At 31.2% G+C, this 22,800-nt stretch overlaps 1 protein-coding gene across 17 annotated transcripts in view; it reads right to left on the bottom strand.

The window, feature by feature from the left end:
• LOC127706949 (troponin T, skeletal muscle-like) overlaps positions 1–22,511 on the bottom strand; it is a 39,206-nt gene extending 16,695 nt beyond the window's left edge. For 2 of the 17 annotated variants that reach the window (XM_052211666.1, XM_052211671.1), the window contains exons 1-7: positions 22,070–22,195; positions 6,773–6,823; positions 6,216–6,233; positions 4,299–4,316; positions 1,714–1,744; positions 815–931; positions 391–477 (exon numbers count right to left, since the gene is read on the bottom strand). In XM_052211666.1, the coding sequence (XP_052067626.1) occupies positions 391–477; positions 815–931; positions 1,714–1,744; positions 4,299–4,316; positions 6,216–6,233; positions 6,773–6,801 (300 nt within the window). In that variant the 5' untranslated portion in view covers positions 6,802–6,823; positions 22,070–22,195. Of the gene's footprint in view, positions 1–390; positions 478–814; positions 932–1,713; positions 1,745–4,298; positions 4,317–6,215; positions 6,234–6,772; positions 6,824–17,930; positions 17,956–22,069; positions 22,196–22,389 lie in introns of those variants that run through there. The other 15 variants (XM_052211667.1, XM_052211668.1, XM_052211669.1 and 12 more) reach the window with 15 other exon arrangements.
• Positions 22,512–22,800: the final 289 nt, after the last annotated feature.

Genomic DNA, 22,800 nt, shown 5'->3' with positions numbered 1-22,800 from the left:
GGCCCCTAATTCCTAAAATTTTGAGGAATTACCCCCAAAATCAATTACAGCCTTCCCTTTGTGATATGGAACCTTGTGGTACAATGTCAGAGAGATCCATACACTTACACACAAGTCATTGTCTTGAAGTTACAAAAATGCTTATTTTTGGCCCTTAATTCCTTAACTGTTGGTACCATAACCCCCAAAATCAATCCCAACCTTCCTTTCGTGGTATTGAACCTTATGGTAAAATTTCATGGAGATCCATTCACTTAAACTAAAGTTAGAGTGCGAAAACCAATGTGTCTTCGGACGACGACGACGCCAACGTCATACCAATATACGACCAAAAAATTTTTAATTTTTGCGGTCGTATAAAAAGGAGGAATAGAAGAGAAAAAGACTTACTTCTTCCTGTCTTCTTCTAACATCTTCTTCCATTCTAAGTTTAGTTAATCTTTCTTCCTCTTCTGCTCGCTCTATTTTTCTTTGTTCCTACAATTTAAAAACATCGTACTGTCTATTATGAACACACATAATAAGAACACTTCCAAAGAAAACTAAGTAAAGATAATGGTACTGATATAGGGCGGGAGTAGTGAAATTACAAGCGCTATTATTATAATGATAAGCGGGATACAGGATTCTGACAAAACAATAAGCGGGATCCCCATCAAAAAGGAAGTGAATGCCTTCCAGATCAGTAAAATCACTTACAAGGTGTAAAGTTCAAGACATCAAATTATTCCATAAAACAATGTGTGTAAGTAATATGTAACCAAAGCTAAGAATGGACAGTTATGAATCAAAGGATCTATAAAGAGTTATCTACCCTTCTTTCCCGTAATTGTTGCAACTCTTCCTCTTCCTTTGCTTTTTCTTCTTTTCTTTGTTCTTCAAATTCTGCGATTTCCTGTTGGATTCTTTCAGCTTTCCTGACCTTTGCTTCCTGTAAATGAAAATATTGATATTTCTTATGATTTCACTGCTATAATATCTCATCAGTTGGTTGAATTTTTATCCAATGCTCAATAAAACAACATGGGTAAAATTGTCTTGTTAATATAAACCTGCCATTTCAGTTGTTATTTGTAGCTAATAAATAATGCCATTACATAATGGTGGCATTGTCGGCTATAGCATTATTTTTGTTCTAACTGAACATGTAGTTTTACACAAAAAAAGACTGAAAAACATACGGGATAACCAAATTCGCCCTCTGCTAGTTCAACATTTAACAATTTCTCCACTCTCTATAGAGTTAAGATTTCAATTTACTCAATTATTGCTTGAAACTCATATTTGCAGTGTGTAAAAAATAATTCTGTGTGGAAGTGGATATGAACATTGTACATGTATCTGGACTCTTCACTAAATTTCTGACAAAAAATAAATCATATCAGAACAGCAGTTTTTTTTTTCTTATACATGTGTTGTGTACAAATACATTTTTATAACATGGTCCTGATGACGCCGATTAGAAACATGTCGACAATAAAAGATGCAGTTTACTTAAGTGTTGTTGTCAATGTAGCTGTATTTTTATAACATGTACGGTTCCTTAGTATTTTAAAGATTCAGAAAACACAGATTAGCAGAAAGAGGAATTTTAAGTCTTTGGTTTGACCTGGCTGGAGATTGGACCCCAACTTCCTACACCTTGGGCAAGCAGGCTACCACAGATGCACTTATTTCTACCATACACAGTTTTATGATGTTGTCAAAAATTACCTCCATAGCTAGCTTAGCTTCATTTTCAGGTCTGAAAAAAAAAGACAAAAATAAAATTATTTCAAAACACAAATGCTGAACATGAAAGTCTTATAAATGAAGTAAAAAAATGTCATAAAAAATACTTAATAATAATATTATGTAAGAAATGATAACAAAATGCTAGTGAAACTATAATCAAGCTAAGTGTTTATAAGCAACTGACTATTTAACTGTCAAAGCAATACGATTTGCTACAGGTTTGCCTATCAATTATTACAAATTTCTAGTAGCAACTATTATTTAGCTAAGAATAAGCAAACAGAAAATGATATTACATGTAAGCTACCTTTTGCTAATTTCAGTTAATAAAGAGTAAATTTAACGAGAGTTTAATGAATTACTAAAACATGTTTAGCAAAATATGCAAAAAATATTTATGCATATAACATGTATAATTGAACAAATGCAAATATCACATAAAAAGACAAAATGCATGCAGCTCTAAAGAAAAAAGAAAGATATAAACAAGAAAGAGCTAAGATTCATTGAAAGACCTGTTAAAAAAACTGTTGTAATTTACCTTTTCAGTTTCAACATTGGTTAGCAAAATTAGAAAATTAGAAAAAATTTTCCTGAAATTTTTCAACATCACTACAGAAAATGCGTGATGTCTTTGTCCAGAAGTGATTAATTTGCAAATGTCATTGGGTAAATCAGCACAAAATTGAGTTCAGCATGGTCAGTCGTAGCTAAGTCCTGAAACTTCATATTGGTGTATATTTCAATTCTAAAAATTCAAAAATCTTTACAAAACTTGAAAACTGAATTTTGTCCTGAAAGAACCTCTACCTACGTTTTAAGTATATCTTATGAAATTAAATAAAGATTTGGGAGTCGGTAAGATTTATATCAACGTCTATGTCAACCATAGCTGTAACAAAGGATTGTACAGAGCAAGTGATCTCTAGCTAAGCAGTCAAACACTCGTTACCTCCCTTAACACAGACACCGAAAAAAAAAAAATTTTTCATGTCATGCTTTTCTAAACTTCTAAATCAATACGCAATACCGTAAACAATATATATATTTGGTAACAAAATATATTAAGCACATAAGAGCATGTATAGTTAAGAAAACATTCAAAATTCTCAACCATTTTTTTCACAAAGTCCAAAAAAGAGCAAAATTCTATGAAAATTATCATCCCCATCTAATTAATTCAGCAGAAAAAGTAAGACAAAACGTCTAGATTTAATAAAAAGTGTCTGTGATAGAAATAAATCAGATCTATTTCTGTATCAAGAACACCAATTGCTTTTGGAATATTCAAAGTAAAACTTTGAAAAGAGGTAAAGAATTAAGGGTGGCCTCAGAAATTATTCAAACTCAGGGCTATTCCATTAAAATGTATGTTGGAGGGTAGGAAGGGAAGTTTAATTATTGAATGTGGGTCATGGGTCTTTTTTTCAGTATGCGTCTATTACCATTATGCAAAATTATCTAAAAAATGGTTCTTGGTTGTAGGGATATTTTGAAAGTCCCTTCCTACCCTCCCACATACATTTTAATGGAATAGCCCTAATCCCAACATCACACTTCTTATCAATATAAACACTTCAATTTCTACCTACAACAGACACAAGCAATTAATTCATGGCCTGATCCATCATTTTTTCACAAATCAGATGCGTCAATATAAAATTTTAAAAATCTTTCAACATTTCAAAACTATGAGGCACTGATTTAGTTAAAATTCTTGTATTTATGGAGCTCCTAAATATTTCAGGACCTCCATAATTTGATTTCAGGATCTCCATAATTAGATTTAAGGATATCTTGAATTATTTCAGGACCTCCACAATTCAATTTCAGGATATCCTGAAATCAATTTCAAAATATCCATATATTTAATTATGGAGGTCTTGAAAAATTTCAGAATATCTTAAAATCGAAGCACGGAGGTCCTGTCCTATTCGAGGAGATCCTCAATGATTTATGGATATCCTAAATCTAAATTAAAGATGTCTTGAAATATTTGAGGAGGTCATTAAATACAATAATTTGACTAAATCTGTGCCTCATACAAAACTGCATAATGCATTTCAGATATTGCATTTCAAACTTTTAAATGCAAGAATAAAATACTATTGGCAAACAGCTCTCATGTCATGGAGTTGACTGGGGAGAGGAAAGTATTTAAATATCAACCTTTATGAAAATGGCACTGATTAAAATATTGGATTATTAGGCCATTGCCATACTGAATATGCAAATCTGAAGCTTTTTGGTCCATTTTAATGATTTTATATCAGACAGGAAGCCCTTCAATATTTATATAGAAATTATATATGACTGCAGATCAAAACCTCAACCTTATTGGATTTTTTAATGGTATTAAGAAAATTAAAAATTAATTAAAAAGCAGGTTTTTGATATATAAAGAAGGAACTAGAAAATTTTATATTCTTTGTTGGACCATATTGTTATTGAATTATAACTGAAAACATTGCTTATCCCTTAAATAAAGAACATTGTTGTAAGAAGGAGTTGGGGAGCAGTTTGCCAACAATATTTGATGATATTTGTCAACTTTATAGACTTACGGGGCTCTGCGAGTCTCACTAAAAGTTAGTACATTACATTTATTAGTATATACCTAGCAAAATATTGTACTACATCTAAAGCTTAACTAAAATCTCTAAGAGTTATCTCCACTTTGACCAACACAACATTTATTCTACATGTGTATTACAATTGATTAAGGAAATATCACAAATTGTGAAAAGAAATAAATTTGACAGAGAACAAAGTAATTTTGTTGTTGAAACAAATGAAAATGTAAAAAAATTACACAGTGACTAACCATTTCATTTATTTGTAAAAGTTTCATCATTATCATAACAAATGAAATATGTATCATGCGTTTTTTCAAAGTGTCTCCTCCATAAATAAGACTGATTTCAGGGTTTGTGTCAAACTATTTACCAAGTCAATGACTGGTACTGGTAACCAGTTTATTGTTGTGACCCTTAATCCTTATATTTTTGCAGCACACAGAAACAGCTCTGAATCTACAACACCCAAGCAGTATTCTAGAAATGACTGGTTTATCTAGTAACAGGCAATTATATAGCTTTCTAAACAGTTCACAAAACTAACTTTAGTGTTTGCAACCTGTTGACTGATTTTAGTGTTTGTGACCTATTGACTGATTTTAGTGTTTGCAGCCTGTTGACTGATTTTAGAGTTTGCAACATGTGGACTGAATTTACTGTTTGCAGCCTGTTGACTGATTTAAGGGTTTAGGACCTCTAAAATATTGAGGTTTGTGACCTCTAGACTGACTTTAGGGTTTGGGAACTCTAGATTGATTTTCTATGGGTAATTTCATTGTTCCTACCCCAAAATGAAATTAACCTCATGTCAGTTGTTGAATTTCCATTGTTTAGGAGGTTGTGAGCCAGTGACAACATTTTGAAAATTATTACCCAGAATGATGAAGATTCTGAAGCTGTGAATGGAAATACTGAACTTGGCTAAAATAATGATGTCTGTAATAAAATGGATCAATACCGATTCTACTATGCATGACATGTTTCTGGACTAAACATGCAGATGTCCTTGGGTCAATGCTATCTCATTGACCTACAGTCCACGCTTACTTTTATTTATACATCTTCATCGGGTAAAGGCTGAACTGAAGGCTAAAAGTATACCTAACCAAATACACAAAACACTGAAAACCATTAAAAACCTAAAAGCCCCAAAAAGTATTCTTAAAAAAGTTTCAGGTCAACTTTCCCTCAGGGATGCATTCATGTGGACTGGTATTTTTCCCATCTATAGGCAGCACTGTTCTATATACTTCAAGAATGCCTTATATAAAAAAATTCTACAATTCAGGTGGTTCTTTTTAGTAGTGTAGACAGATAACAGTACCAGGTATGACCCTTTAATGAAAGACCTTCTGGATGTGTAAACAGTAAGTTACAAATGCCTGATAGTGTACAGTTCATGGACATTAATGTCTTGTAAAGTATATAATTTTGTTGTGAACAAAATATTGGTCAATGGAGTATAGTTTACTGATTCATATTGAAGCAACATCTAACGTGTATTACTAAAAGATATCTAGCAATGGAAAGATTATGAAATGAAACTCATATTGTTTATGAATAGGTTTGGCTTCAGAAGAAATATTTACGTTAAAATGAGTAAGGGAAAGAGTAATGCATGATATGGAAATGATAAAGGAAAGATTTCTAAATCTTTGAAGGAATAACAGGTGCAGCTTCAATGGAAATTTCTGAAATGGGTAAAAGATAGATTTAATGCTGGAGAAGGGAACACATAACAATAAATTTCAACACCTTTTAAGGAATATAATAGGTAAAGCTTCAATGGCAAGTTTTGGTTTAAATATGGATAAAGGATAGATTCAATGCATGATAAGAAGATGTATAAAGGAAAAGATCTCTAAATATGAAGATTTCGGTGCACTATGGATTTTTGTCACTTACAATTCTTGAGTTTCTTCACTGTACAAGGAAAACAGGAAAAGAAGGATTGTATATTATATATTATACATACATGATACATAAAAACAAATAATAAATGCATAAGAAAAAATCTGCGTACTAATAAAATAATTATCTAATAATATATATATCTATATATATGTGTGTTGGATAACATGGTTAAAATGAAATTTTAAGCAAATTCTGTTTTTATCGCAAATCAGACCTTGAAGAACATTTTTTTCTGAATAGGAAAACCTAATTGATTGTTTGTATTCTCCTTCAGTTCCAAGATCTATTAACTTGCATGTACATGGCTCACAAAGTGCTTTGTATAAGCTAAGTGTATCAATTTTTTTCACACAATATTTTAAAAGTTAATTATATAAATGTTTTCTTAAAGAAGACAAAAAATTAACATTTGATTCCTGTAAATACCTTCAATATACCCAAATATTTATGGCAATATACTTTTCCCACCCAAAAATAACCCATAAATAAAAAGGGCAAAAGTAAACTTGTTGTATGTGAGAAAGTATCTCTTTGTGAACAGTACTTACTGTGAGGGGGCTTCTTCTGTGTCAGACATTTTGATGGTTTAATGTACAAGCCTAAAAATAAACAAAAGAACATGTTAATAAATCACATCAACTCTGTGTTTAACAGTTGTATATGATATGTAGTGACCATATAGGTTTCAATGAAGTAATCATTTACATACGCAAAAATGGTAGCCTTTTTTGGTTCTGCGTTTTCACTATAAAAAATCTGTTGAAAAAACTGTCAAATTCTGCATTTCCAACTTCTTTGGGTGTGAATAAAACTGCTAAAAACATATGGTGCCGCAGCTTTTTTGATAGATAAATGAAATATTTATAAGGGTACTCAATGGTTCCGGAATTTTCGCAATAGTATGAATGAAGAACACCTCATGCTAAATTTTGCACAGAATAATTTGCTTATCACAAAAAGTTTACATGTTTCCATCAAATTTCTAGCTATTTCTACACCAATAGCCAACATTCCTATTTCAATTTACTTTTCTAATTAACAGGGCAGCAGAAAATAAATTTACTTCAGTATTATTTTGGATGTAAAAACTAAGTGGTGCCCGTCATCTATATTTACTTCCTTTTAACCTACATAATGTATTCCTCTGTTGCAGTGTGCCTGATAATAATGCACATTAATTTTTTTCTTCAGTTTTTGGCATACATTTAAGTGCAAGCCATTTTCTGAACTATTTTTGTATTGTATATTCGTTTCAGTACCTTTTTTTTTTACATTCCACAAATCAAGTAATTAGGAGAGAATAAGGAAGTTAATTACCTCCCACATATGTCTGTCCCAAGTCACAAATCTTGTTAGTAGTTGTCTTTACATTTATCTTAGGTTTTTTTTATTCAGGAAAAAGTAAAATAACAAAAATACCAAACTCCAAGGAAAATTCAAAATGGAAAGTCCTTTATCAAATGGCAAAATCAAAAGTTAAAACACATCAAACGAAAGGAAAACAACTATCATATTTCTGACTTGAATTTTGATGTTGATGAGAGTTTATTTTATAGTCTCAGATAAAATATTCACAGCTTTAATATACAAGGCAATTTCAGGTTTACTTATTGCAAAAGTGTCGACCGGCCTACTGTTTAATGGTAGTCTTTCAGTATCTTTGTATCATTGGGGTCCATATCCCTTTTTCATCATGTGTAAGAAAAGTCTATATAGGGAGATCGCTGGTGATTTAGAGTGATAACACTCTGATCTACAACCCTGTCATATACTACTGTAAATTCAGAAATTATTCCGTGCATTTATTATTGCGATTTTTCAAGAATGGACAAAAATGCGAGTTTAATTATTGCGATTTCGAAAAAAACTGCATACAGCATTGTACAGATCTATGTTTTAGTTATCAGAACGCGAGTTTTTATTATTGTGATACCCACCCAGTCGCATTATTCACATTAATAAAAACCTTGCAATAAATTCTGAATTTACAGTATATATCTATTGAATATACAGAGAGGTATTTAGAGTGATAACACTCTGACCTACAACCCTGTCATATACTATAAGAAGAATAAGATAAGATAAGAATTTTATTAATCTAATCAAGAACCCATAAAGGGCATCATTTACAACAATATTAAGCACAATATGATTGGAAAAAGAAAAACTAGATCCTAATATAATACTATCATATTATGGACAGGATCAGAGCCTAACACATCATGTGTCTTACATAACTATAACAATAATTTCATAATAATTAAATATTATTTTATATATTTTGTATCCACCTGGATCTTATTTCTAAACACTTAATTATATAATTGCCTAGGCACATAAGAGTTGGTAAATGCTCATTTGTGAATAGCCAGAAATATTTTTTATCCTTGGGTAATTCTTTAAAATTATTACAAAAACTGTTTACTTTATCCCATAATAATTTTCTCTGTTCGTTATATAAAGGACAACTTACTGTGAAATGGGTCTCATCTTCAATAGAATTTGATCCATGTGATAGGCAGTGATGACATAGACGCTGACTTCTCTCTATGTATTTTTTACTATATCTATCTTTCTCAATTTTAAGATCATGTGCACTTATTCTCAATTTACATATAGCTCTTCTTATATTAAAATCTTTAATTGATAAATAAGCCTCCTTTACGAAGTCAGTCTTGAGGTTGAAATAATTTTCTAATTTACTATTACCTCGTGATAAGGTATCAGATCTTTTGACCACCCAAAATGTTTTAAAACTGTTACAAAGTTTACATTTTACAAATTTAATTAATTTATTGAGCTTTGTATTCAAATTTTGTATATCAAGTGATTGAAGGACATATCTCATAGATGAATACCAACAATTAATGTTTCCTGCATCTAAAATTTTATTACAAACATAAGCATCATAAAGTAACCCATCGTCCAATTTGTTAAGCCTGTGTACATATTTTACCATAGATATAATGACAGAAAAATAAAGAGAAAATCTTGCAACCTCTGATAACACTGCCAAATTTGAGGCTTTTTTATTTACACCAAGAATATATTTTAGAAACCTGATACTATATATCTATTGAATATACAGAGAGGTATTTAGAGTGAATCAATAACTCAACCACCTTTTTCATGTACTGTACATAAAATAATTTATATTTATGAATGAAATAATGTAAATAAAAAGAACTCTGCAAGAGATTTATTGTATGATGTTTCCACAAATTATGTACCTCTGAAAAAATGCACTCTACCTATTTATAGAAATACAATGTTATTTAAAGAAGAAAGCGATATATATAATGTTGTTATAAGTGATGATGAGTTTTTTTAAGCTCTGGTTGATTGACAGTCATATAACTTAAGAAATCTTGCAAAAAATGATGAAAAATCCTGATACAATTTTGTCTAGTGCCTTTTCCAAAAATTCTGGCATAAATCCTTCTAAATCTTTGTTTTAGTTCTACAGAAACATTTAAACAAGTAAGTTCTCTAGAGACAGGTATGAAAGAATTGCAAAATTTTCAAAAAAAAAATTTCACAAGTAGGACCTGTTTCAGCATTTGATTATACAGCTTGTGTTGGCTAATCACATCAACATTCTTTTATACTGATAAAGGAGTAGGCCCAGTAAGACCCCTTTTTGGCCCCAAAATATAGCAGTTTTACAAAATTGTTAAAATGTAAATTTTTAGCTATTTATTGGAAAGAAGAATACTTCTGTTACATAAATTTGGGCTGTTTTTGACAATACAATGCACATGTATTGGGTACTAGCATCCTTAAGTCATGTTAAATTACTGAAATCTTCGAAATTTTAGCATTTTGGTTAATTTTTAGACGGTTTCGGTCTTAAATGGAAGTGGCCGCATTTGTGTTCATTCTTAATATTTAAATGTAAGTTGTATTTGATGATAACACATAACATATATAAAGCTTGAGAATGAACACGGATGCGGCCACTTTCATTTTTGACAAAAACCATCTGAAAAGTGACATATTATGGCATATTTGATCGATTTTTCATATTTAAGCTTGAATTTGAGTGTCTTTAATGACTATATCAGTTCAAATCTTTCACATAAACTAATTGAATCGACTGAAGTAGACACTTAAGTGTTTAAAAAGTGTCCAAAATCTTTCATCAGATGAACCTGAATTTTGAGGCCAAAATCAGCCCTTACCGGACCTACTCCTTTCATTCTTATTTATATATTGTAATATTTAAAGTACATGTACAACTAAAATGGATATTTTTGCAATCTAATACTAATTGTGCAATTAGGAAAAAATAAATCCCTTGCTTCAATTTTCAACAATATAAAAATAAGAAGATGTGGTATGAACCATCCACCAGTGTTCAGTATGAACCATCCACCAGTGTTCAAATAAAGTGGATATAAGCTATTACATGTATCAGCATCCCTTCAACTGTCAAGGATAGTTGATTCATCATCTCAATTAATCATGTTAATTATTAAAACACTATAGCATCTACTGGAAACAACAACAGGTGTGAACTATTATTACCATGATTATATCATTGATGTAGATACTACATGTACTAAGTACAAATGTAATAACTTAAGGAAAATCTAGTCAGCAATTATTCAATTGAATGCACTAGAACATTTTTCCAAAAGCTTTACAATCAGAATGATCATTGTAATAATAATTTCACACATTTCAATAGTGAGGAAAAAACTGTAATAATGTACCAATGAATACATGTACTATTAATACGGTACTGTGTATTCATTATTATTCGTTGTATACCAATTTTTCGTGGATTTCATTGGTACTAGTGAACCACGAATTTTGATGTTCAACGAGTGACACATTTTCTATAAGGTTGTATGCAGAATTTGTCAAAATCATGAAATTTAATAGCCACGAAAATGCAAGATTACCATAATCCATGAAAATTGACACCCACAAAAATAAATGAAACACATGTACATGTATTCGTGTATAATTATATTACGTGATATTGAGATTAAGGTGGAAATATTTTCCTATGTTGGTCACATACTTTTAGTTATATGATACATAACTTCATTTCATAATGATACTTTTATTCTGACTGTCAACTCTACTATTACTAAAATATTCAACTGACTATCACAGTTTTAATCCCCTTTAATTTTGTGTAAAATCTTAAATACTCCAAACAAAATGTGAATTGATTTCTTCTGATGGACAGAAACAACAAAAAATAAAAAAGCAAATCACAAAAGTTGGAAAATAATACATTAAAAGGTTAACTTCATATTAATTTTTGATACACAAATGTTTACTATGTTGGGGCAGAGACATATATACACACAGAGTTGCCAATCTCTGTGTATATATGTCTCTGGTTGGGGAGAACTCAACAATTTAGAACTTGTGAGTTATCTCCCCTTTGAACATTTTTAAAATAAAAATCTTGCCCTTTTCTTCTTTATATTTCGTATCCCTCAAAAAAGGCCTACCATTGTCTATCTCAGCATGATCCACATCATATATAAATTTCAATTTTACTTAATTTGCCTCACAACTTTTTTGGGGACAAAAATCAAAATATATAACCTTTTACTAGTAAATTAACCGACAGTGTAAGACCCTCATTGGTAGTCAAGGTTGTTAAAACCCTCCTAATAGTACTAATAAATAAACAGATTGCACACTTATAATAATTCAGTGTCTTCCCTAAATTTATGCACCCATCCTTTTATATTTGTGACTCCCCATTAATCTATATGTCCCTGAATACTCACAAAATTTCTAGGGAAAACACTATAAATTTAAAAGTGATAAGTTATAAGTCTGAAACTTCACAGCAAAAGTTGTTAGTTTTGGCAAACAAACTATTTAAAAGACAGCAGTGAGGCAACAGTGATGTATGATGTCAGTTGTAATGAAAATAAAATCAAATCTTTGATAAATTGCTGATCAAACACTATGAAGGAAAGATAACATCTATTCAAAACATTTCAGACAATCAACATGATCAAACCATCATTTATTTCTTAATAAACTGGGTGTCTAGTCTATTAGTTTCTTTTGCTACATATATTAACATCATATTAAGACTTCTTTTAAACTGAGTTCTACTGTGCATATTGCTGTGTGTTTGTTTATTACACATTGGCTAAAGGGTATAGGGGGAGGGTTGAGATCTCACCAAACATGTTTAACCCGCCTCATTTTTGCACCTGTCCCATTGAGTCAGGAACCTCTATGTGGTTCATTTGTATATTTTGGGGTTTAGTGTGGCTTCCTTTTCGCAGAACTAGTATACATTATTGTCTAGTGACCAGCTGAAGCCCAACTCTGGATGCGGGATTTTTTTCCGTGAGTTGAAGACCCTTATTTGGTATTTGGCTGTTTTCTGCTCTTTGGTCAGGTGATTGTCTCTTTGACACATTCCCTGTTTCCATTCTCTACTCTATCTGGTACCTGACAGTCAGGAATCTGATGTTCAGTAGTTGTCGTTTGTTGATGTGGTTCATAAGTGTTTCTCTGCATGATGTATAATATATTCTTTGTTTATAAAACCTAAATTACAGTAATGCATTATACACTTTATGAATCATCATCTTGGGTCAAGAATCACTGGTGAAATTGTAAGTGCATTTCAATTACTGCTAAGTGAAAGACATTAAATTTTAAGGAAAATCAGAATTGTGACGATCTATATGATTTCAACTCAATTACTGTATGTAGACCCGTTGTCACTATCAAATTTGTTATGGATTTTTTTTGTGACAACCGTCAAAGAAAACTATGAATATCATCAAAAACTTTCACAGACTTCGATGGAATAGAATCTCATCCTATTTTTGTTGAAACTTGGGTGGACTTGGATGGGAATTATCCAATCACAGTGCATTTTTTTCTTTGACCAAGTTGTTTTTGATGAAAAATTAACTTCGATAGTGACAACTGATGACTTTGACCAAGTTTACCAGGTTAATGACAAAGTTTTCTCTGACCAAGTTTCTGATGAAAAGCTTTGATAGTGCTCAACAACAGACAACTTGGACCAAGTTTACCTTTTCAAAGATAACTTTAACCAAGTTAACTTTAATAATGACAACAGGGCTGTTTAAGGAGTCTGATGATATTTATGAGAGCCACATTCATCTCCTCCCCCACCCCTTTCCCATGAAACATATCTAGAGGTCAAATTGCATTTGACCATGGAAGTATTTTAGTATTGCCAATTATTCTTCCATAATTAGACTTTCCAACAATATCGTGTAATAATAAAAAATAAAATAATGAAAATAATTTTAAATATAAACTTTCTGCTGCAGACAAAAATAATTTTGTCTCCATATCTTATTTAGTACCACTGAAATAACATGAACAAACCCTGAATAGGCAAATGTTTGGAAATTCTAAACCCTTGTTAATTTCTTTTCCACTTGATGAAAGAAAGCGTAATAGACCATCCTCCCACACTAAGATATACAAATAAACAATTCAACATTCTTGTATGTATGATGCTAATTAACAAACTGTCAAACTGCTGATCTCTGCAGTGAAAACATATTATGTAATATGTGTATAATATGGTATCGTTTTTCTTTGAATTATCTTTAATTAATCATGACATGGATGGGGGTCTTCATTTCTGAATTCTTTCATTTTTAGGCCATTGTCATGATTGTTAATCTATCCTTATTTTTTTCCTAATAATTTTTCAATTTTTGTATTTTAGCACCAATTTTCTATTCTATATTTTTTTTAGCAATTTTTCTCTTTTTCAGTTTTTGACTGTTTTTTCTCTCAATTTTGTAAACACCATCCAGACCCTCTTGAAAGAGAAACTTTCTTGATTTATTTAAATAAATGAAAAAGGATAGGTGTACCATATGTACTGGCAGAGCATTGTGGGATAGGTTCATTACCAATTAAAATGGCTGTTGATTCATCTTTTTTGTTGGTGTCAATTTAAAGTGGCTGGACAAAAATTTTGCTACTTCGAGGGTATCATTTTATGTGTTTTATCATTCAACTCCAACCAATGTAACTGCAAATTAGTATTTCATTAAGTTTAGTGGATTGAAACCTGCTTTCCAATAAGTCCTCAAAATTGGTATGCCATTTATATCAACCAATCCACAGTAGTATCTCAAGCAAGCACTTTCTGGAGAAGGCCACTTAAAGATGTTTGCTACTCCTGTTTTGACTTTTTGTCAGATATTAGGAATCCTCTAGTTTTATCCATGTAGTGTCAATAAAAATTTGGCCAACTAACCTCTACTTTTCTTTTCATAATTTTATTACATACTGTTTAAAAAGCCATTTTTGAAAATCTTATAAAATCCTTGTCATTTTTCATAGTTTTGAAAGAAAAAAAGGTGCCAATATTAAATGTATGAAAAATCTAGAGAGAATCATTTCCCGCCAAATTTTCAATTGATTATCTCAAAAACAAGGACACAGACCTGACATTGGCGGATCCAGGGGGGGGTTCCAGGGGTTGGAACCCCCCCTTTTTTTTTGGACGATCAATGCATTTGAATGGGGACATATGGCTGGAACCCCCCCTTTATCCTGGGTTGGGAACCCCCCTTTTAAAAATGGCTGGATCCACCCCTGCCTGTCATTTTTTTCTGCTTTTTAAGTTTTGTTATTGATATACTATCAATTTATAAGTCATCACTTTAAGAAAAGCTAGGCCAGGCTAATAATCATTTCAACAATATCAGAACTAGGACTAATATAATAATATGTTAGTGTAATAGTCCCAGGTCAGAGTAAAACCCTGGGGCCTGCTGAATAAAGCAATCTTATGATTGAGCCATATAAATAATGAGGCTTTAAAGACTAATTTGTTTTTTGTAAGACACTTCAGGTTCCAGAGTATCTATCAGAACATTTATTTTAAGAGTTAAGTTTTGTTCTGGCATGAAAAGGGATAGTAAAATATTTGCTGTGTTCAATGTTCCTGCTTTACAGCCTTAAACAAAGCAAGTAATTGGACAGTGAAATGTTTGTGTATGGTTAATTTTCATGAAAAATCCCTACTATGAACATAGAAAACATTTGACAAAATATTTACTCAAAGAGAGGCGAAAGATACCCAAAGGACATTCAAACTCATAAGCTGAAAATAAACTGACAAAACCATGGCTAAAAAAGAAAAAGACCAACAGATAAACAATAGTACACAAAACACAACCAGGATAGTAAAACAAAATATAATACTTCCATGACACAACATAGAAAACTAAAGACTGAGCAACATGAACCCCACCAGAAATGATAGTCGACTTGGGAGTTAGGCAGGTGAGAACTAATGTGTTGAAAGTGCTAATGAAGTTAGCGAAAGTGCTGATGAGGTTAGCAAAAGTGCTGATGAAGTTAGCGAAAGTGCTGATGAAGTTAGCGAAAGTGCTGATGAAGTTAGAGAAGAGGATTTCTACAAAATGAGTTGGCTGAGGGAACTTTATTTCCTATACCCTTTTCTCCAAACCCTCAATCTACCAAAACTTAATTTATCCAATAAATATAGTCTTATATTGCATAAAAAACTCAGGCAAAAGTCAATAGATTTATAGATAAAAAAATCAACAAAGTGAAGAGATAAAATATTTGTTGATAATAGATCACCCAAAACTTAGTACATGTATAGGAACTTTAAATACTACTTTAGCTCAAATTACACCCATAAGAAGTTCAGCGACTACTGCTAAACTAGGAAAGTTATTTTGGTTACACTGTAACTAGTTAAACAAGGAAAGTTATCCAGATTGCACTGTAACCAATAAATCTACACTGCACAAAAAAGTATTGGCATCAACTACACATGTACCAAATATATAGAGAAAGACAGTTAATTAATAACATACCAAGACTCAATACATGTCTAGTATCCTTCAAGTACTAAGTAGTGTGTAAAATATTGCAGAAATTCAGCCAAGTACAATACTATTTATACTGTGTAATTATTTAAGTAAGACCAGCATTTATCAAATTAAGCCTCAAAGTACTTATATTTACTAAATCACCCCTATTTTGTGTCAAGTCACTCTTAGGGATAGGGAAAGGACATCACTAATGTTATTATAACTTGTGTAGTCCCTTTTGCTACTTTTGTAAATAAAATATGTTTAAACTAAAACAGACACTCTTGGTTTATTCCTTGAATGCCAACATCCTTTGATCAACCAACAATTTACCTGTAAAATTATGTTGGCGTTCAAGGAATAGGTGTAAGTAGTTATCACAACAAAAGTGCATGCTTAGCAAAACAATCATACTAATTAAACAGATAGGCAAATTACAAGTAGCTAAATCTAGTTCATGTTTGTCAAGTTGTTGAAAATCATTTTTTGCTGTTACTGCACAAATATGGATTCTCTTAAAATGAAACTTTGAAAAGTGTTGCATCACAAAGTTAACATGTGCATATTTTCAGAAATTCCAGTTTGCACAAATTCTACATTAGACTCTTTGGACTTTGATGTTGCTTTTCAATATTTCTATAGTTGTGTGTGCTGTAATATCCTCCCATATTACTTGATGGAATTTCTTGAAACTTTTTATATCTCGTGTAAGATTACTATGTGTTATTATGGCCCCCGTCTAGTGGTGGTTTGCCCTATTGTAATCAGTCTGTCCGTCCGTAACAAATTGTATCCGCTCTATATAAAGAGAACCGTTATGATTTCAAAGTTTATACTTGACATGTATATCAACCAACACCAGAGGGTGCGTCATAATGTATGTACAACTTCCCAGGTCAAAGGTCAAGGTAAAAAACTTTGGTTTCAGTTGACAACCCCATGGCCTATGGTAAAGATCGTGTCCACTCTATATCTTGAGAACGGTTATGATTTCAAAGTTTATACTTGTATATTAACCAACACTAGAGGGTGTGTCATAATGTATGCACAACTTTCTAGGTCAAAGGGCGTCCATCTTTCTGAAAAAATCACTTTCAGCACATAACAAGACTATGTAATAACTTGAAAAAGTGCTTCATATCAGCTTATCCATACACATTTTTTTGTTTGTAATAATTGTATTTAACTAAAATTTCTTATATAAATGTCTTATGTTATTAAAAATTTCCATTCCCAAAATATCTTTTTTTTAATAAAAAGAAATAAAAATGTTTTAATTTTCTTTATTTCTTTAAAATTCATTATAATTTTAACCCCAAAATCTACTATTTTTTCTTATCAAAAAGTGATAAAATGTTTCAATTTTATCAAGTTCACTAATTATTTTTAACAGTTTAATACTTATAAAAACATTTAAAAACACCTATTGGTAATTGTTATTATATAAACATCTATTGAAATATTTTTGTTGGCATTCAAGGAATAGGTAACATATAAAATGTTGGCATTCAAGGAAGACACCACACTCTTCAATCAAACCACAAAAAAGGGTAGCAGATTGATTAATGCACGTCTTTAGTAGCACACATTTTTTTTAAATGAGGATTTCAAACCACCTCATCAACCAATCCTCTTTTTGCACACACTTTGAAATATATTTTGTCAGCATAGAAAAGTTAAAAGTCTGATAAGTTTCAGAAATAAAATTACAGACCACATTATCATCAATCTTTCATTTTTGCTAAAATCTCTTATTACAAAACTTGTGAAAAGAAAAGTGTAATTATTACTTCTTAATAACTTGATAAAAATAACTATTAAAAGTTATATTTACAAAATATCATATATATAAACATTAATAACTCACCCAATAGCAACTGAGATGAAAATGTGTAGAAGAGAAACTATGAAAACGAAAATGGACAGATAAGCAGATTAGACCCCCAAAGTGTCTAACATCTGGTTCCCATTTACTGATGAGATAATGGATTAGCATGGGGTAACAGATTGGTAAACAATAGCAAACTAATCACTCCATAATCAGATGATAATTTGTCTACAATATGATGAGATTTTATGCAATTTATTCATTTCTACTTAATTATTCGCAAATTTTTCAATGTATGTGTGTTCCTAATTAAATAATTAGTGAAAATATGAATAAAAGGAGACACTGGGGTTGTCTCAATGAGACACAACCCAATGACAAATAATAACCAAAAGACATCTAGATGATAAATACAGTAATTCTGCAAAAAAATTACAGGTGTCAACCTGTATATTAAATATTAAGTCAAGCTTTCATTCACTCCAAGTCTAAAATAGATGTTAATAAATTTAAGCCAGACTATGAAAGATTTGCCATGACACTCTAATTAGATATGAGAAGATGTGGTATGAGTGCCAATGAGACAACTCTCCATCTAAGTCACACTTTGTAAAAGGTAAACTTTGTAGGTCAAAGTACAGCCTTCAACACGGAGCGTTGGCTCAAACCAAACAGCAAGTTATAAAGGGCCCCAAAAATGACTAGTGTAAAACTATTCAAACAGGAAAACCAACGGTCTGATCTATATAAAAAAAACACAAACAAGAAACACTCATTTCATTTCCATTTCATTTCATTTTACATTGTGAAACCAACAACATTATCAAAGTTTACTATGTTTTTTCAAAAATAAAAATAAAAATACAAGAGATTTGATTGATGTAGATAAAATTACAATAATATCCACAACCATATATCATACATTTTCGTAAAAAAAAGTTTGGTTTCTTTTTTAACAGAAAGTAACACAGAGAAAAAGATAAACAAAGTCCCAGTAGCCAAGACTACTTTATTTTAGACTGATCTTTGAAATTTTAGCTGAAAATGTAAAAAAAAAACCTTATGTTAATCTTTCATATTATGGCAGGTTAGAACCTAAATAGAAAATATTAGTGTTTTCCCCTAAAACAGAACTGATAACAGGAAACTCTTGAAAAATTTACTATACTGCTACTTTTAGATAGATTTTTTAATTTGGCATTCTAGCTATATTTAGTATAGTTTATTATTAAAATAGCTTTAAATACAATACTAGATAATATTGTCTTGCTTCAAGTTAGTTTTGATTGATTGCAGAATCACTGATTTAAGTTATTTTATAGTTTAATATTGTTTGACAGCATTTTCGACAATCATTCAATGAAAACAAAATTGTTTTTAGGAAAATAAGATGTTTATAGCTCAACTGTCAAAAGTAACAGGAAATTCTACAATTAACTCAACTGTAATTAAATGTTCTTTTGCTGGTGATGAGCAAAATTGTAAGTTTAAGGCAAATTTTGAGATTTTTTGTTCCAACAAAAACTGTTCAGGTGGAACTGAGATATTAAAAGATACATGAAGAAAGCTATTTCACCTGAACATATATTGATTTTAATTACTAACAAGTAACCAAGGAATTGTATATTTAAATCATGTTAAATATACAATTCCTTGAAGTAAATAAATAGCTTTAGGTTAAATTCAAATTGAACTGACCAGTTGTATGACAATAAAACCTTGTACCATGTTATACATTTGAATAAATTTGTTTATACTGTACTCTTTTCATCTTTAACTGTAAGTTAGACTTTGGATATGTATAGTTTGCATGGCTTTGAGTTCTATTCATACCTGTTTCCTGCAATGTTGGAGGGCAACATGCACAAATTCTTTATAAACAATCAAACTCAAGTTTTTATACTAATGGCTATACTTTAGAAAAAGTTGTGTTCTGTACAATTTTCATTTGTGTAAGCCTTTATAATTCATCACCAGTATTTAGAGAGGATCAGACTTGCTTGTGCCACATGTTTAAATCTGATTAATTTAGTCAATTTAGAAAATCAACCAGTTTGCCATTCAACTTGGTAGCCAAGGGAAGTAACTCCAGCCAAGGATTTTGTGTAGTAAGATATACAAGGATATACTGTACAAATCCTTAATCCAGCTGAGTAAACTCATAAAAGAGGATACAACCCCACCCTGCATTACTATCAGAAAACAGTGGTAAGCAAATTCTATTATCTCCCTTTTAACATGTTGAAATGGAATGTGTAAAGTTGCCTAAATATCTGTCTAGCTTTTGAGGAGGTGTTGCACTTACAAGGCACATAGACAGACAAACTTGCTCTTAATAAACTTTAAATCTTTCGAAATACTAATGATTTTCTACCCCAGGAATAGATTACCTTAGTGGTATTTGGCAAAAACTTTTTGGGAATTTGGGTCCTCAATGCTCTTCAACTTCGGCCTTTTAAATTTTTTGATTCGAGGGTCATGCACTGAGTCTTTTGTTGACAAAACATGCGTCTGGCATACAAAATTTTAATCCTGGTATCTATGATAAATTTATTATTTAAAGGAAATTATAGAAACCTACAGATGCCTTTATTGGAAGATTCTTGTGATGTCTCTTAAAAATTTACCTCTAATCTTGTATCATATATTTGTAGTATCGAATTTAAGCAAGAAAGTATAGTGACTAACGTAAGTTTTGCTTTTATGTAAATCAGATAATGTTGAACTACTTTTATGATTCCTTGATAGATTGTTGTATGTATTTTTTAAATATGATTTGTGATTTTTTTAGAAAATAAGATGATAAATTTGATCTTTAAAACTTGTTCTCTTGCACATGTCATAACCGTTTATAATATTGTATACTGTGGTTTTGAATTATAATATCTATATTTGTGTGCTGAACTCCCATCTTACTCTGCTGAAAGCATGTTTTGGTGCATAAAGTTTATATGTAATGGAGGATTTCCAGGGTCACGGCTCACAGCAGAAATCCAATTTATCCCCCATTAATCTGAAAGTTTGCAAGTCTGTGCCAATCAGTGATATGTAAATTATTGATTACTCATATATCATATGTGACTTACTGTTTCGCATTAGGATTGAATACAGATTTTTATAGGCTGTCCATGCATCTGACATGACAGACAGGGAAAGACCGTCCAGTCCATCAAGAACATTTATCTCAGTACGTCCTTGCTATGACATCAGACAGCATTGTTTTTAGGGCCATTAGATTTGATTTGATTTTTTGGTGTTTTAACGCCATTTTTAAGCACCGCTTTTGGGCTATTTGGTGGCGGCCAGTTTTTAATGATGGAGGAAGCCGGAGTGCCCGGAGAAAACCACCGACCTTCGATAGGAAAACTGACAATCCTAGTCAATTAAGATCGTAGTAGAGTGCACCGGCACGAGTGGGGTTCGAACTCACAACCTTAGGGTTGACTGGCTAGTGATTACAGTGGTAACTACTTAGACCACTCGGCCACCAAGGCCCAAGGGCCATTAGATGCCATATAGTTAACACAGAAATTGTGCCACGGTCCGATCAAGTGACCAAAAAGGCTGTCGGACTTCGCAGCAGTTTTACAATTGTCTTTGTATGTTCTATGTATAAACAATTTTTTTTTTATAACTTTATATAATCTTTTGCACTTGACATCATGGGGCTTTCACTGAAATTTTATTTAGTGGTATGTTTATGCATGGACCATTATTGACCTCAAGTTGCAAGTTTTTACTCTTACATGTCACGCATGTATGATATTGTCTTATTTACCCCATGTCTCACTTTTGTATGCTACACAGATTTGCATTTTATGCCATTATCATGATTATAGATAAAAGAGCGAAAGTATAAGATAATGACTTCATATTGTAATGTTAGATTGGTGACTTGTTACCTAAGCATCAAGTGGCAACTTATTTAATGATATAAGGGTGGGAAGTAGTAAGTTGTTTTTACAGTATATGTAGCACTTCCCCTCCCCCTTCTAAAATCATAACATGTAGACATCATGTTTCACAGAAATTCATGACAAAATCAGGAAAATCACACAGGAAATGGTATTATTATACATATGTGGGTACAAGATAGGGATAGGATAACAAACTGTCACAAAACTTTGGAAATTTTTGAAGTTTCCATCATGAAAAATGTAAACAAAGTTTTAGCCTACCTACTAGTCTCGAAAACAAAATGGCTACCAGGAAAATCACTTCTGTGAAAAGCTGGAATGTTCAAGAAGAGGAGTTGCCTTGTAAACACACAGAACAGCAGAAGATTCATACATCACAGAAGTGTCTATTTATACTTTCCCCAATTTAAGGGGGTTTCAGATTTCCATAGAAACAAACATATTAAAAATCAATTTATAAAATTGTACAAAAATTCATAACATGATCTTTTTCTTCCAACAAAGTTATACAATTATTTTCAAATACTTAAGAAAATATATTAAAGAAACTACAAAACAAACTATAAATTAGAAAAGTTTACCTTGCACGTAAATCCACCACCCTGCAACTGAAATGGAATGTTCCAACACATGCATAGGTATCTTCTGATGGGGCATTCCATATAAAGATCTAGATGAAACATGAGAGGGGTTATCACAGCTGGTCTTACTACAAACAGATAGGGATCAAGCTAATCATCTGCATAATCTAATAATCAAACATTAATCAGGAATTAATTATTGTCTTATCTTTTTTATAAATATTACTTTATGAACATCTTAATTCATTTCTAATAAAATATATAATAAATAGTAATGTTGACAAATATTGTTTTATTAGACAAAATACTGATTTTTGGAAAAAGTGACATTCCAGTTTGAACAAATTTGTAATATTTGTCTATCATATATATAAATATATAAATAGATGTAACAATTATATCAATTTTTAT

Source organism: Mytilus californianus, unplaced genomic scaffold (genome assembly GCF_021869535.1).
Source record: "Mytilus californianus isolate M0D057914Y unplaced genomic scaffold, xbMytCali1.0.p SCAF_6, whole genome shotgun sequence".
NCBI classification, from domain to species: Eukaryota; Metazoa; Mollusca; class Bivalvia; order Mytilida; family Mytilidae; genus Mytilus; species Mytilus californianus.
This window is presented reverse-complemented; position numbering and strand designations above follow the sequence as displayed.